The sequence below is a fragment of the Littorina saxatilis genome, linkage group LG1, assembly GCF_037325665.1.
Source record: "Littorina saxatilis isolate snail1 linkage group LG1, US_GU_Lsax_2.0, whole genome shotgun sequence".
Classification (NCBI taxonomy): domain Eukaryota; kingdom Metazoa; phylum Mollusca; class Gastropoda; order Littorinimorpha; family Littorinidae; genus Littorina; species Littorina saxatilis.
The window spans coordinates 46,496,296-46,510,791 of NC_090245.1; the positions used below are offsets into that span (position 1 = coordinate 46,496,296).

Genomic DNA, 14,496 nt, shown 5'->3' on the forward strand with positions numbered 1-14,496 from the left:
TTTGAGTCACTTGAGAAAAAGTGACTCTATGTAATCGGTCAGTGTTAGTCTGTCCGGCCGGCCGTCCGTAGACACCACCTTAACGTTGGACTTTTCTCGGAAACTATCAAAGCGATCGGGCTCATATTTTGTTTAGTCGTGACCTCCAATGACCTCTACACTTTAACGATGGTTTCGTTGACCTTTGACCTTTTTCAAGGTCACAGGTCAGCGTCAAAGAAAAAATTAGACATTTTATATCTTTGACAAAGTTCATCGGATGTGATTGAAACTTTGTAGGATTATTCTTTACATCAAAGTATTTACATCTGTAGCCTTTTACGAACGTTATCAGAAAAACAAGGGAGATAACTAGCCTTTTCTGTTCGGCAACACACAACTTAAGGGGAGACAGGGTAGGCGGGCACTTTTTTTTTTTATTTTGGACACAGCTTGCTGCTTGTTTGATTTTTGCAAGCAGAATAACCTAATTAAGGGAAACCATTTTAAATTTTGAGTGAAAAGCAATTTTTGGGGGTTTTATTCACCAAAATGTGAAAAAAACGTTATAAAATGTGCTTTTTTTAAAATGTTGCAGTTTGTGAACCAGTGCATGTTTTGATCCAATTTTTCTTCTTTGCAGCAATATGTGTGTGTTTAATAATTCTGTGCATCGAAAAGCATTTCTAAGCAATATATTATTTTAATTTAGCATTTTCAGTTACCGGTTCAGTTCTGATAAGAAAAATACATGAGATCCTAACTGTCAGACTCATAAAAACCCAACCAATGCACTGAACTCTTATTCCATGCACAGAACTGATGCTGTACAACTCATAAACAACATATACAAAAACTGAACAAATCCATCAAGCCTTTCAAAAGTTGCAACATTTTAATTGTAGCGTTTTGTCTGAAAATTACATTCAGAGAAAACAGCATTTTAACGATTTGAACCAGTACATACAAAAACAAGTAGCACAGTGCACCCTGAATTCATATGTTTTTATCAGAATGACCACTTTACTATGATGGGGAAATGATTTGACGATCAAATTATCCGGACTTTTTTTAAAAAATCATTTGAAAACTCATCTATGTTAGTGCAGATATGAATCAAAACGAAACTGTCGGACTCATAAAAACACAAGGAATCCACTGTATTCTTATTCCATGCACAGAAATGGTGCTTCACAAATCATAAACAACATATACAAAATTGGAACAAATCCATCTAGCCATTCAAAAGTTACAACATTTTAATTACCACATTTTGTCTCAAATTACATGTAGAGAAAACAGCATGTAAAAGAGTCTCACTAGTACCCCGGTAAACTAGTACCACAGTAGAGCTTGAATTAATGGGGTGTTTTTTTTTAACCAGAATAACACTTTAACTATGAAGGGGAAATGATTTGATAATCAAATTATCAGATTTTTTTAATTTAAAAAAAATCATATGAAAACATTAAAAAAGTCAATTATCTGTGTTTGTGCTGATATGAAAATATTGATCAGAACCAAACTGTCAGACTCATAAAAACCCAACGGATGCACTGATTTCTTATTCCATTGCATAGAAATGATGCTTCACAAATCATCAACAGCATTACATAATTATATATACACAAATGGAACAAAGCTATCAAGCCATTCAAAAGTTGCAACATTTTAATTACAGTATTTCTGTGCTCAATCCTAACACTGCAGCAAATTTCTGTAAAGCTGAATGTCCCTTTCCATGTACCAACATGGTCATCCGCGGATTATTTTAAATGCAACTTTACCACCCGAAGCGTTGCAAACACCGGGAGAAGAGTAAACAACTGCAGACTTGAATGGACACTCATATGCACTCCAGATGCAGGGCCTGTGCAAATCCTTGGGCTGATGCATCACCTTCTTTCATAATCAGACTGCTATCAGACAAGCATTCAGTACAGGATATAGACCTTTCAGCAATAGATTGAGCTGATCAATGTTGACAAAAGCCCAACACATGTCAGCGGAGTGACGTTGCACAGTACCAGTATCCATATCTGCTTGTGATGGGTCAGAAGATCTTCTTATGGTTGGTCAGAAGATGGCAAAGCTGATGTTTCTGCTGTGGAAGAGGGTAGTTCCGGTTTAGCAAACTTTTCCATCAGGTCAATCTTTCTCCTTGCTGCCACCACAGGAGGACTGGTTCTCCCCTTGCTCCAACCTAATAAATACACAAACACTGATTTAATATTTGATACAACTGTCCATGGTTTTTGTTTGTAATAAGCTGCAAATTTTAAGACTCAATATAAACGTCAACAAGTGCTTGTACTTTATTTTGCAAATGACCATGTTACATGGGGTGTACCTCAACTTTTTGGCTAGGCCGGTAAATCAGAAATCCCAATCAGCCCCCAACCACTGAACCAGGCGGGTTTTCTTACAACCACCTCAGCGGCTCGTACCCACATATGTCGGTTGACGAACACACACACACACACAAAAGACATTCATTAATTTAACAGTGACTCATACTCATTACATGTGGATTTGCACTACTTATTAATACCCAAACACACACAACTTAATGACAAAAAAGTGTATGTTTTAATATATATAATGATAAATAATTGAAAATAAAAGCAGCCACGAAAAAGCAAAAGAAATCAAAGTATTCTCACCCTGTCACACACTAAACCTCACAGAAGGTTATCCCATATATATACATACCAGCCCCTATCACAAAATTTACATGTCAAGTTTACAATGGGATTTGAGTAACCACACAATCACATACAATGATACACACAGGAACTAATACTGAAACTAGCTGAATTATTTTCTTTCTTTCTTCCTTTCTTTTCATATTTTTCTTTTAAAATTAATTCATTTCATCACACTTGCTATGTATTTGCTTGTTTCTTGTCTGTTTTGTGTGTGTGTGTGTGTGTGTGTGTGTGTGTGTGTTCTGTGTGTGTGTATACATTTTCAGATTTCCTAAACCTAGCACTGTTTGCAGGTGATCTTTATGCTTTTGATTCATGAGTTGCCGCCCCAGTCCTTTAGTTTAACTCTTTTTTTTTTCTTTGGTGAAGTAAATTGGATCTATTTTTTTATTCCTTAGTTAATGGAAAAGATTTGACAACAATATTGCTGTCAATGATAGGTTGGTCAGCCATGCTGGTGTAAACCAATCCTTTAGAATTAGAGAACGCTCTCTAGTAGGGTACTTATTTTCCTACGGTCAATGACCAGAAACAGAAACTGTGTCAGTCGTACATCGCTCAGATGCTGCTTCTCAGTTTGACCACAAACAAAGAATAATGATGACATGTTACACCATAGTAAGCTCTCAAGGACTGGCCAGCGAAGAACAATAAAATAGGGGTTGTGAAGACGATATCACAGAGATGATCGAAGGAGGGAGGGGCGGGGGGGGGGGGGGGGAGGGGGTTGCGGCGGCGGCATGGTCAGTAAATTGGATCAAGAAACCCGCAAAATACTTCAGACACAAACTGTTTATCATTTACCTGCAAACCCTAACACATTCTTACAACAACAACAACATAACAATGTGCAATAAATCACGTTGTCAAACAAACAAGATCGAAAAGAGAAAGAAGCAAAACCCACCTCGTCGAGTCAAGAATCTTAGAATGTCGTCTGCTTCAATTCGATCATGTTGGTTCATTTCGGAGTGTTGTTACTTCCTTCTACTGTTCGCTGCTGCTGGTTCATCTTTCTCTGATATTTCTTGCCACTATGCCGAACATTTCCAATGTTAGGGTTGTTCTCCGCAGCTCAAAACTTTGAAAAATGCTGCTGAATCGGTGAAAAAGTCATGGATTTGTTGACACCGGGGGACTGATAAGTTGTCTACTGCGCTTGCGCCAAATGCCTTTGACCTACATATATTTGCATATATTAATTCCGGGGTTTCGGTTGGAACGGATTCTCTCTCTTTGTGCCTATGTCAACGGAAATTCCCCAACGGTGATGACGTCATCTTGAAGAACGGAAATTTCCACACAGTTTGAACAGCGAAGGGTCATGTCATGTGCGCACATTTACCAGCACGGAGTATCCAAAGTAGACCATTTTTTCGATTTTTTTGATAAAACACAGACAAAAACAACAAAACATCGGTTTGAAAATGGTTTTATTTACATGAATACATGTCTAAAATGACAAAAGCAGATTATTGAATGCATTCCAGGATGTTCAAAGGTGTGAAAAATGCAACAACCCCAAAAAGGTGTATGAGACCAAAAATTCATTGTGTTGTGAATAGCAATTTCTTCCTGTCCATCTGATGCCTCATATAATATTCAGAACTGCGAAAGTGACTCGATCGAGCGTTTGCTCTTCTTGTAGTAATTGCTTTAGCATGTGACGAAACTAAAGATGCCCATGAAGCAATGATTTTTCAGGGACTAAAACCAAGTTATTGTTTTGGCAGAAGTTTTGCACATGGTAAGCCATGTGTTCTGCATTGTGAAACACTGCAGTGGATTGGTTGTTTGGAGCAGCCAGAGTTACACTTGCAGTGTTTTAATTGTAAGGAGATTGAAACATTGGTTGTGTCTTTGTCAAGGCTGTTTTCAAACAAATATATTATATTGCAATGAAGGATGTTTTTTTTTCTCTTCAGAATTACTTCTGGCCATTCCAGAGTTATTACCAAGGCTCGTCAAAATTGCCATCAACAAAGATTGTAAGTGAATAACAATTAGTTTGTTTGTTTTTTTAGGTTCTCAGAAGTAATCAAAACTAATGGATGGATATGGTTAACAGATTTAGTGCTGCAGACTTTTTAAACTGTCATTTTGAGCGTGTGCTCCTTTGAGAAACTGTTAAGTAACAACAAATATCTGACTGTGCTAGTTATAAGGAGAGTGTTATGTTATGATCTTAATGATAATAATAATACATAAGTTTTTTCATATTATATTACATTACAGGCAAGGTAATAGGATGTGTTGACATTAAAGTTTGAGAGAGCGTAGGTAATTTTAAGAATGGTTGAACAAACAGTAATGACATACATAATACTGAACTGTGATATAGGATTGTGAAATGACCTGGAGAGCGTGTTGTTGCAGACACACCCCGTTTTAGAGGGATGGTCAGTGAGCTGGACTGCTGGATGGAGTGGATAGAGAACCAGATGGCGGACGAGGTGTTTGAACAGCAGAATCATGACGACTTTGAGGACTTTATTGGGGGTAGGTGTTCATGTTCAAAGCGAAAGCTCAGCTTGCATTTGTCTCTGCAGGACATGTAATCTTTCCGTCTGCCTTTGCCAGGCTATTTCTTTTCTTCTGTCTCTCTACCAACCTGTGTTTTCTTCTTTTTATTTTATGCTAGCCTGTATTTAGGCTGAGTATTGGGTTGTTTTGTGGTTGAAGGTGCTCTTAGCACACACATTTTTGTCTTTCATTACGCAAAGGGTTGAGAACCATGTAACATTCTAATCCTTCAGAGAGATTGATGGTATTCATTAAACAAACTTAAAATCAAGGTAGATAAACAGGCAACAAGCTTCAAATCAAGGTAGATAAACAGGCAACAAACTTCAAATCAAGGTAGATAAACAGGCAACAAACTTCAAATCAAGGTAGATAAACAGGCAACAAACTTTAAATCAAGGTACATAAACAGGCAACAAACTTCAAATCAAGGTAGATAAACAGGCAACAAACTTCAAATCAAGGTACATAAACAGGCAACAAACTTCAAATCAAGGTAAATGGACAGGCAACAAACTTCAAATCAAGGTAGATAAACAGGCAACAAACTTCAAATCAAGGTAGATAAACAGGCAACAAACTTCAAATCAAGGTAGATAAACAGGCAACAAACTTCAAATCAAGGTAGATAAACAGGCAACAAACTTCAAATCAAGGTAGATTGTTCTCAGAAAGCATCATCACATACTTGGAATTGACGTTTTATAAATGAGACTGAATGGTCAGGTGTGGTTTCAGGAATATCTGAGCCGTCTTCAGAAGGCAGTCACATGGTGCAGCAGCAGGGCCTAAAAATCACCGAGGAGCTTGTACAGCGAGTGGAGGTGGTGTACGTCCTGGGCTTGTTCCTTCTCGGCAAACACAGGAAAAAGGTGAGAGCTCAACTCAGTGGTTTTCCTTTTGTGTGTTGATTTCCTTGTGTGTTTATAATGTCAGCAAGATAACTGAACTGCGTGCTTTTGCGTGTGTGTGTGTTGATGTTCCTTGTGTGTTTATAGTGTCAGCAAGATAACTCAACTGGATGGTTTTGCGTGTGTGTGTTGATGTTCCTTGTGTGTTTATAGTGTCAGCAAGAAAACTCGACTGCGTGGTTTTGCATGTGTGTGTGTTGATGTTCCTTGTGTGTTTATAGCATCAGCAAAGTTCTGCTTCCTTGGTGTGTTTGTTGAAGCGTGAAAAGTACTGTTTAGCTAGGATTTCAGCTCCGGCGCTTTGCTGATAGATGGATTGTTAGAATTGTTTATCAGAGGACAAGGTGTCCTTATGCCTGATTTTCCCCCGAGTCTTGAAAATGGTCACATTCATTTATCAGTTAGGCTCCCTGACTGTCACTGTGTGTTTATGGTTGGATATCATTTTGTAACATCAACCGCAATCATTCAGGTTTGAATAGCTTTTAATTTTAGTTTTGTTTGTCTTTCAGGTTCAGCGGAAATTGGCAGATTTGAAGTTAGCTCCAGGCCTCAGCGAGTTATTTGATCAGTTTATCTGGAAGTACCAAGTGTAAGTAATGTCCTTTTGGGGAGGGGGGGGGGGGGGGGGGACTTTGAAGTTATACTTGCCACTTAATTGCACCTACCTTATGAAAATCTGCGTGCGAATGGTGGGTGTGTGCATGCATGCTACAAAGCACCATGCATGCTACAAATAAATCCCTGCGCCTTGAATATGTGCGCAATATAAATTGCATAAAAATAAAAAATAAATTAAAAATTAAAAATGAATAAATCCCTGCACTTAGAACTGTACCAACGGAATACGCGCGATATAAGCCTCATATTGATTGATATTGATTGATAGAAGACCTCCAAAAATCAGAATATCAGGTCTTCAAAAGGATGGTAGAAATAAAATTGGTGGTTAATTTTTGGTGGCTATGAACACAAAATGTGAGAGGGTGTAATCAGGGGTCTAAAATAAGGGTTTCACTACAGTGAGGTTGGATGCTAGCTACACATCCCTGGGGCAGGGAGGTGGCCGAGTGGTTAGCAGCGCTTGCTTGAAACAAGATTGTTGCTGTCGGCGTGGGTTTCATCCCCACGTTCGGCGAGGGATTTATTTTCCAGAGTCAACTTTGTGCTGTGTCTCTCCTTGTGCATGCATGCGCACAAAAAAGATCCCAGGCTCGCAGCGAAAGTCTCGGGTTTGCAAACTTGAATGCACACATACAGAAAAAAAAGGGTGGGGGGGGAATTTGTAGTGCCGTACTGTTTGGCAGTTTGCTTTCCCAAGTAAGAAAGCAGCCAGAATTTTCTTGAGGGTAACCTCACAGGACGATATATCTTATCCTTATTCTTATCCCATGCTGTGTGCAGGGTACGTCACCACAGCAGGCATCGCTTGAGAGGACACAACGCAGCGTGCGAGTGCAGTCCCGAGGTGGCCCTCAAGATCCAGTTCCTGCGCCTTGTACATAGCTTCTGTGATCATTCAGAGTGAGTGCACACCTTGTTGTTTATTGGCAACTAAAATCAGACAAGAGAATCTTCCTCCTTTTGGAGGAATTCCTCCTTTTGAGCCTCTCTGGGCTTTCATGTCGGATATGAAAAAGGGATACATTGAATTGATTTTGAAGCTGTTTGCAACACTCTTTGTGTGTAAATCAATTAACCTTTATTTCTTACATCAGGGTTAAGGAAAACGGATAAAATCTTCTAAGTTTTGTTTTATTCTGGATTGGGCAAATTGTGTTTTGTTGATCTGATTCCGGTGCAAAATTATCTATACTGTTCAAAAAAAGAAACGCATAGCTTGTAATATTTGGTTAATTTAGTTATATGGCTACAAGGATATCCACCAAACTGCAGAAAATGTTTATCTGGTCGTCGACCTTTCGTCCATTGCCACAAGTGAGCTCTGCACGTGACGCATGCGTTATCAGTGGCTACAATGTCAAAATTGCTCATTTGGCATGACCACTCGTCATGCTTCAGTGTAATCTCGTGAAACTCGGGGAATATTGAGCTCTCACCATGTCTTCCAAAACCCATAAAAGCGGATTGTTCGCCACAAAGAAATCAGACGACAATTCAGCGACGAAAGATGGCCCGATTGAGCAGAGAAGACCGCCAAATTGCATTGGGTCGTTTACAAGCAGGCCAAAGTCAAAGTGCAATCGCCAGGCACTTCCACGTGTCCCAGAGCACCATCAGTAGACTGTGGGTCAGGTTTCAAGCCACTGGCTCCGTTGCTGACTTGCCACGAGCGGGAAGACCAAGGGCGACAACTGCTGCTCACGACCGCTTCATACGGCTCCGCCACCTCCGGAATCGTTCCCTGTCGGCCTCATCTTCTGTCCAGGCTCTCCCCGGGCCACACTGATTATCGGACCAGACCGTGCGGAACCGCCTGCATGAAGCTGGTTTGAGAGCTCGCAGACCTCACAGAGGAGCTGTCCTCACCCGCCACCATCGCCAGAACCGAGTGCAGTGGGGCAACCAGCACCTTCGCTGGACCGTCCGGAATCACTGGAGACACGTGTGGTTCAGCGACGAGTCCTACTTCCTGCTCCAGCGACATGATGGTCGGAGGAGGGTCTACCGGAGAGTAAACGAACGTTACGCGCCCAACTGTGTGGATGAGGCACCCGTTCATGGTGGTGGAGGCGTCATGGTGTGGGGGGCGATCAATACCGCTGGAAGGAGCACCCTGGTGCACGTCCAAGGGCGCATAACTGCCCAGCGATACGTGGAGGAAATTCTGCGCCCACACGCCCTTCCTCTTCTGGCTGACCTGGATGCCATATTCCAGCAGGACAACGCTCGCCCGCACACAGCACGACTCACCACCCAGTTCCTCACCGACCACCATGTCCAGGTGCTTCCCTGGCCATCCATGTCGCCAGACATGAACCCGATAGAACACCTCTGGGATGAATTGGACAGACGTGTGCGCAGGCGAGAAGAAGCGCCGGCAAATCACCGCGATCTATTGCAGGCACTTCAGGAGGAGTGGGACACCATCCCACAGCAAGATATCCGGCATCTGATCCAGTCCATGCCCAGAAGGTGCCGGGCAGTTGTTGCTGCTCAAGGCAGTCACACCCCCTACTGACTTGACAGCCTCGGCACCCAATCGTATTGATTGACTGATTGATTTGAAGATGCAAATGAACTGTGTGTGCATTCAACTGTGTCCATACCAAATTTCAAACAAATAATCTAAATATTGGATTTTCTGTTAATTTTTTCGAAAAATAAAACAAATTTGGCAAGTAGCAACTATGCGTTTCTTTTTTTGAACAGTATAGTAGTGGTAGGTTAGTTTCCAAGCTGTATGTTTTTTCATGCGTATTGACTCTTCGATAATGAACATTGTGTTCTATAATTCTGTTGCATATGCTATAGAGTTGTTGAAAACACACAATAACATGTTTCCTGATCTTGTGTTGCAGCTACAAGCACTTGCTTTTATCGAAAAATGAACTCAACGAAGTCCGGAAAATCAATGGTAAGTATTACACTGGTGTGAAATTCAGCCACTCGGCCCCTTTTCCTGTCAGTTGTGTTATATAACTTTGGGCAAACCAGCTTTACTTGTCTCGGGAAAAGATCTTTACTTGATCGGAGGTAACAAGTTAGAATAGCATTTTAGCTACTCCGCCCTGATATGGCCCTTCGTGGTCGGCTGGGCGTTAAGCAAACAAACAAACAAAAATGTTTTAGCTACTTGAGATATATGGCATTGTCAGCTGTTCAAAGTGAGCTGCGGACAATTTAGGGTTAGCCAATGTTTTTTCCCCCCACTGTTCCTGTCAAATATACAATGGAATGGCAATGTTGAGGACAGGCGTGGTGGAGTATTTCTAGTGTTTGCTTCCACTTATACAACCTTCAAAATTCATATATCAGGTCTTGAAATGGAAGGAGTCTTGAAATTGGGGTCAAATGACAGAGGTTATCAACAGAAAGTCTGAGATTGGGGTCAAATGACAGGTTATCAACAGAAAGTCTGAAATTGGGGTCAAATGACAGAGGTTATCAACAGAAAGTCTGAGATTGGGGTCAAATGACAGAGGTTATCAACAGAAAGTCTGAGATTGGGGTCAAATGACAGAGGTTATCAACAGAAAGTCTGAGATTGGGGTCAAATGACAGGTTATCAACAGAAAGTCTGAGATTGGGGTCAAATGACAGAGGTTATCAACAGAAAGTCTGAGATTGGGGTCAAATGACAGAGGTTATCAACAGAAAGTCTGAGATTGGGGTCAAATGACAGAGGTTATCAACAGAAAGTCTGAGATTGGGGTCAAATGACAGAGGTTATCAACAGAAAGTCTGAGATTGGGGTCAAATGACAGAGGTTATCAACAGAAAGTCTGAGATTGGGGTCAAATGACGGAGGTTATCAACAGAAAGTCTGAGATTGGGGTCAAATGACGGAGGTTATAAACAGAAAGTCTGAGATTGGGGTCAAATGACGGAGGTTATCAACAGAAAGTCTGAGATTGGGGTCAAATGACAGAGGTTATCAACAGAAAGTCTGAGATTGGGGTCAAATGACAGAGGTTATCAACAGAAAGTCTGAGATTGGGGTCAAATGACAGAGGTTATCAACAGAAAGTCTGAGATTGGGGTCAAATGACAGAGGTTATCAACAGAAAGTCTGAGATTGGGGTCAAATGACAGAGGTTATCAACAGAAAGTCTGAGATTGGGGTCAAATGACAGAGGTTATCAACAGAAAGTCTGAGATTGGGGTCAAATGACAGAGGTTATCAACAGAAAGTCTGAGATTGGGGTCAAATGACAGAGGTTATCAACAGAAAGTCTGAGATTGGGGTCAAATGACAGAGGTTATCAACAGAAAGTCTGAGATTGGGATCAAATGACAGAGGTTATCAACAGAAAGTCTGAGATTGGGGTCAAATGACAGGTTATCAACAGAAAGTCTGAGATTGGGGTCAAATGACAGAGGTTATCAACAGAAAGTCTGAGATTGGGGTCAAATGACAGAGGTTATCAACAGAAAGTCTGAGATTGGGGTCAAATGACAGGTTATCAACAGAAAGTCTGAGATTGGGGTCAAATGACAGAGGTTATCAACAGAAAGTCTGAGATTGGGGTCAAATGACAGAGGTTATCAACAGAAAGTCTGAGATTGGGGTCAAATGACAGGTTATCAACAGAAAGTCTGAGATTGGGGTCAAATGACAGGTTATCAACAGAAAGTCTGAGATTGGGGTCAAATGACAGAGGTTATCAACAGAAAGTCTGAGATTGGGGTCAAATGACAGGTTATCAACAGAAAGTCTGAGATTGGGGTCAAATGACAGAGGTTATCAACAGAAAGTCTGAGATTGGGGTCAAATGACAGAGGTTATCAACAGAAAGTCTGAGATTGGGGTCAAATGACAGAGGTTATCAACAGAAAGTCTGAGATTGGGGTCAAATGACAGGTTATCAACAGAAAGTCTGAGATTGGGGTCAAATGACAGAGGTTATCAACAGAAAGTCTGAGATTGGGGTCAAATGACAGAGGTTATCAACAGAAAGTCTGAGATTGGGGTCAAATGACAGGTTATCAACAGAAAGTCTGAGATTGGGGTCAAAGGACAGAGGTTATCAACAGAAAGTCTGAGATTGGGGTCAAAGGACAGAGGTTATCAACAGAAAGTCTGAGATTGGGGTCAAATGACAGGTTATCAACAGAAAGTCTGAGATTGGGGTCAAATGACAGAGGTTATCAACAGAAAGTCTGAGAAAAGAGGGTCTTACAATTAAGAGAGTCTTTGGGGTTCTTAAAACAGAGGTTCCACTGAAGCATAATTGAAGTGATGATGAATGAATTATTTGCTTTGTGAATTTCTAACTATCACTGTTCTTGTCTTTCCAGGGAAGGCAGGGGCATTGGCACTTACAAATCTTGACTCCATCAACAAGTAAGTTGACTTTTATTTGTGTTCTCCGATTCTCCAGTAAATATTTCTTACTTTTCCTTTCCCTGAAGCAGTTTCTTTCGTATTCATTCTTTTCAGCCATTGGTAATATGATAATAATGGTGATGCTTTATGCAGTATTATTGCTAACTTGTCAAATTGGGTATAAAAGGTTCAACAATTATGAGAAGTTTTAGACTGTCCCAGACATCATTTTTGCCCATCATGAAAGAATTAGGCAATTCCGGTGAAAGAAGCCAAAGCATTTGGTAATTTGAAATGTTTTGTAGACTGCCAAAGCAAAATGAAATCCTTGTAAATGTATGATTTGCTGTGTTCAAAGTGATATTTTTACCTGTTTGAAGATTATGGCAGTGTAGTGTTCTCGAAGATCATGACTAGTGCATGTGTCTATTGCTGAATGTGTTGCATGATTGTATATTTGCATTGCCCGAAGAAGTAAGACCTTTACATATGTTTAGCTGGGTTGACAGGCAACTGATGTGTCGAGGCAGTAAAGGTCTGCTCTCCAAGATTGTGGAAGTTATGAAGAAAGAACCCCCAACATCCACATTCAGGTGAGAAATAATTTGTGTGTGCTTTGGAAGGGTTGAGAGAGACAGACCGCTTGAGAGGAATGAAGGACTGTGTACGCAAGTTTAGCCGCAACCTCAAAAACTCGGCATGTAAGAGATGTCATGTCAATGTTAGCTAACTTGTAACAGGGTTTGCAGAGAAGAAGGATATTTGTTTCTTGTTATAACATGTATTAAATTACATGTCTTATCTCAATTCCCATAAAGCAATTTACTTCAGTTTAGTGCTAGAACGCTGAAACTACGCTCAACCCTGGTAAGGGGGGAAGTAACCCTAAAAATAGAACGACCTTGACGGTCACATGACAACGCCAGGTCAAGGCTACCTCCCAGCATGCATTGCGCACACGTGCTCTCGCCGCCATCTTGTATTCATTCTTCTCTTCAGCGATAGCGTCTAAGGACGTGTTTGGATTACGCTTGGGCTTTTTTGTTAGCCCTCTGCTTCTTTGGCAGACTACACCCTGGTTTCGTTTGTATCTTAGCTTTCTAGCTGAGATTGGGTGAGATTTTTCCATTTTCTTTCGTTGTATTTGCTTTCGTTTGCCACGAGTTTATCTTTGTTTACTTTCGTATGCAAGACTAACGCCAGTATGGCGGACAGTGGAACAAGAAACCCAGCTCTAGACAGGTAGCCAATACAGAGTCTCCGTCTAAGAAAGCGGCTAAGAAGCCCAAGGGTTCTAAACCTACAGTTACGGTGTTCGAGCCAGTTTCTCAGAATATTTTCACGGTCTGATATGGCTCTACGTAGTCGGCTGGACGTTAAGCAACAAATAAACAAACAAACAAACAAAAATCACGGTAGAAATTGACAATCCTAAGAGCCGGTAATGCTGGCGCTGAAGCAAGAATGCAAGACAGCGCCGGTTAAGGCTAGCATAGCATCAGAGAAGGAAGATTTGTCAGCAATGTTTGCAACGTTTAGCGATCAAATGAGGTGCATGTTTTCGTCAGAATTGCGCTCGGCGAGCGAACTTTTGCTCTCTCTTCAGGCAAGAACGGTAGACTCTCGGTCGAGGGTTAAGGCAGCGCAGTCAGCCACTGTTACGTCGGCCGACGTTCACGCTGAACAACATTCCGGTGAAGACGGAGTTTCCCTCACCATGCCTCCACTTCCGGATTCAGCAGCTACATTCAAGGTACTGTAAACTGTCCCACAGGGAATTACGCGAGTGCATGCCTGGCCCGTGTGGTGTTCCAGCGACGGCACAACGTAGTTCCCAACTTCCGCCCGGCGTCGGGCAGGAAGCCGTCAATAGACAGGCATCCGGTTGGGGAGTCACCCTTCCGGTGCTTGCTCTTAGTACGGGAAATACGCAAGTGCATGCCTGGCCCGTGTGGTGTTCCAGCGACGGCACAGCGGTCTCAATTTCCGCCACGGGAGCAGGAAGCCGTCAATAGACAGGTAGCTGATCGGGGAGTCTCCCTTCCGATGCCTGCGCTTAGAACGGAAGACATACAATCGTCAGTCTGGCCTGTTCAGGATCCAGTATTGGCACAGCGTTCCACACTTCCGCCCAGGGGGCAGGAAGTTGTTGTAAGGCAGGAGACTTGCGCGCATCACGACTTGCAGGGGCCTGTACTTACAACAAGAGACACGCAAGTGCCGGTTTGCTCAACGAAAGCATCCCTAGCACAGCTCTCCACACTTCCGCCCAGGTGGCGAATTTCTGGCAGGCACTTCCGTGCCGGAAGGAGAATCGGAATACGGGGCTTCCCTTTCTGAGGAAGATCCCAATTTCCGGCTACCAGACAAGCTTCCCCATGCAATAGCTTTGGCAGCACAGGTAGCTTCAAGATACTTTGAGGAA

General features: G+C 41.8%; 1 protein-coding gene across 2 annotated transcripts in view; it reads left to right on the forward strand.

Annotated features, from left to right (window-relative positions):
* The window catches only part of LOC138971358 (short transient receptor potential channel 4-associated protein-like), a 42,658-nt gene that overhangs the window by 10,713 nt on the left and 17,449 nt on the right, over positions 1–14,496 (forward strand). The window contains exons 9-16 of one of the 2 annotated variants that reach the window (XM_070344084.1): positions 4,613–4,675; positions 5,064–5,186; positions 5,949–6,082; positions 6,634–6,713; positions 7,526–7,645; positions 9,604–9,659; positions 12,044–12,089; positions 12,569–12,664. In XM_070344084.1, coding sequence (XP_070200185.1) covers positions 4,613–4,675; positions 5,064–5,186; positions 5,949–6,082; positions 6,634–6,713; positions 7,526–7,645; positions 9,604–9,659; positions 12,044–12,089; positions 12,569–12,664 — 718 coding nt within the window. The remainder of the gene's footprint in view (positions 1–4,612; positions 4,676–5,063; positions 5,187–5,948; positions 6,083–6,633; positions 6,714–7,525; positions 7,646–9,603; positions 9,660–12,043; positions 12,090–12,568; positions 12,665–14,496) is intronic. The other variant, XM_070344092.1, reaches the window with a different exon arrangement.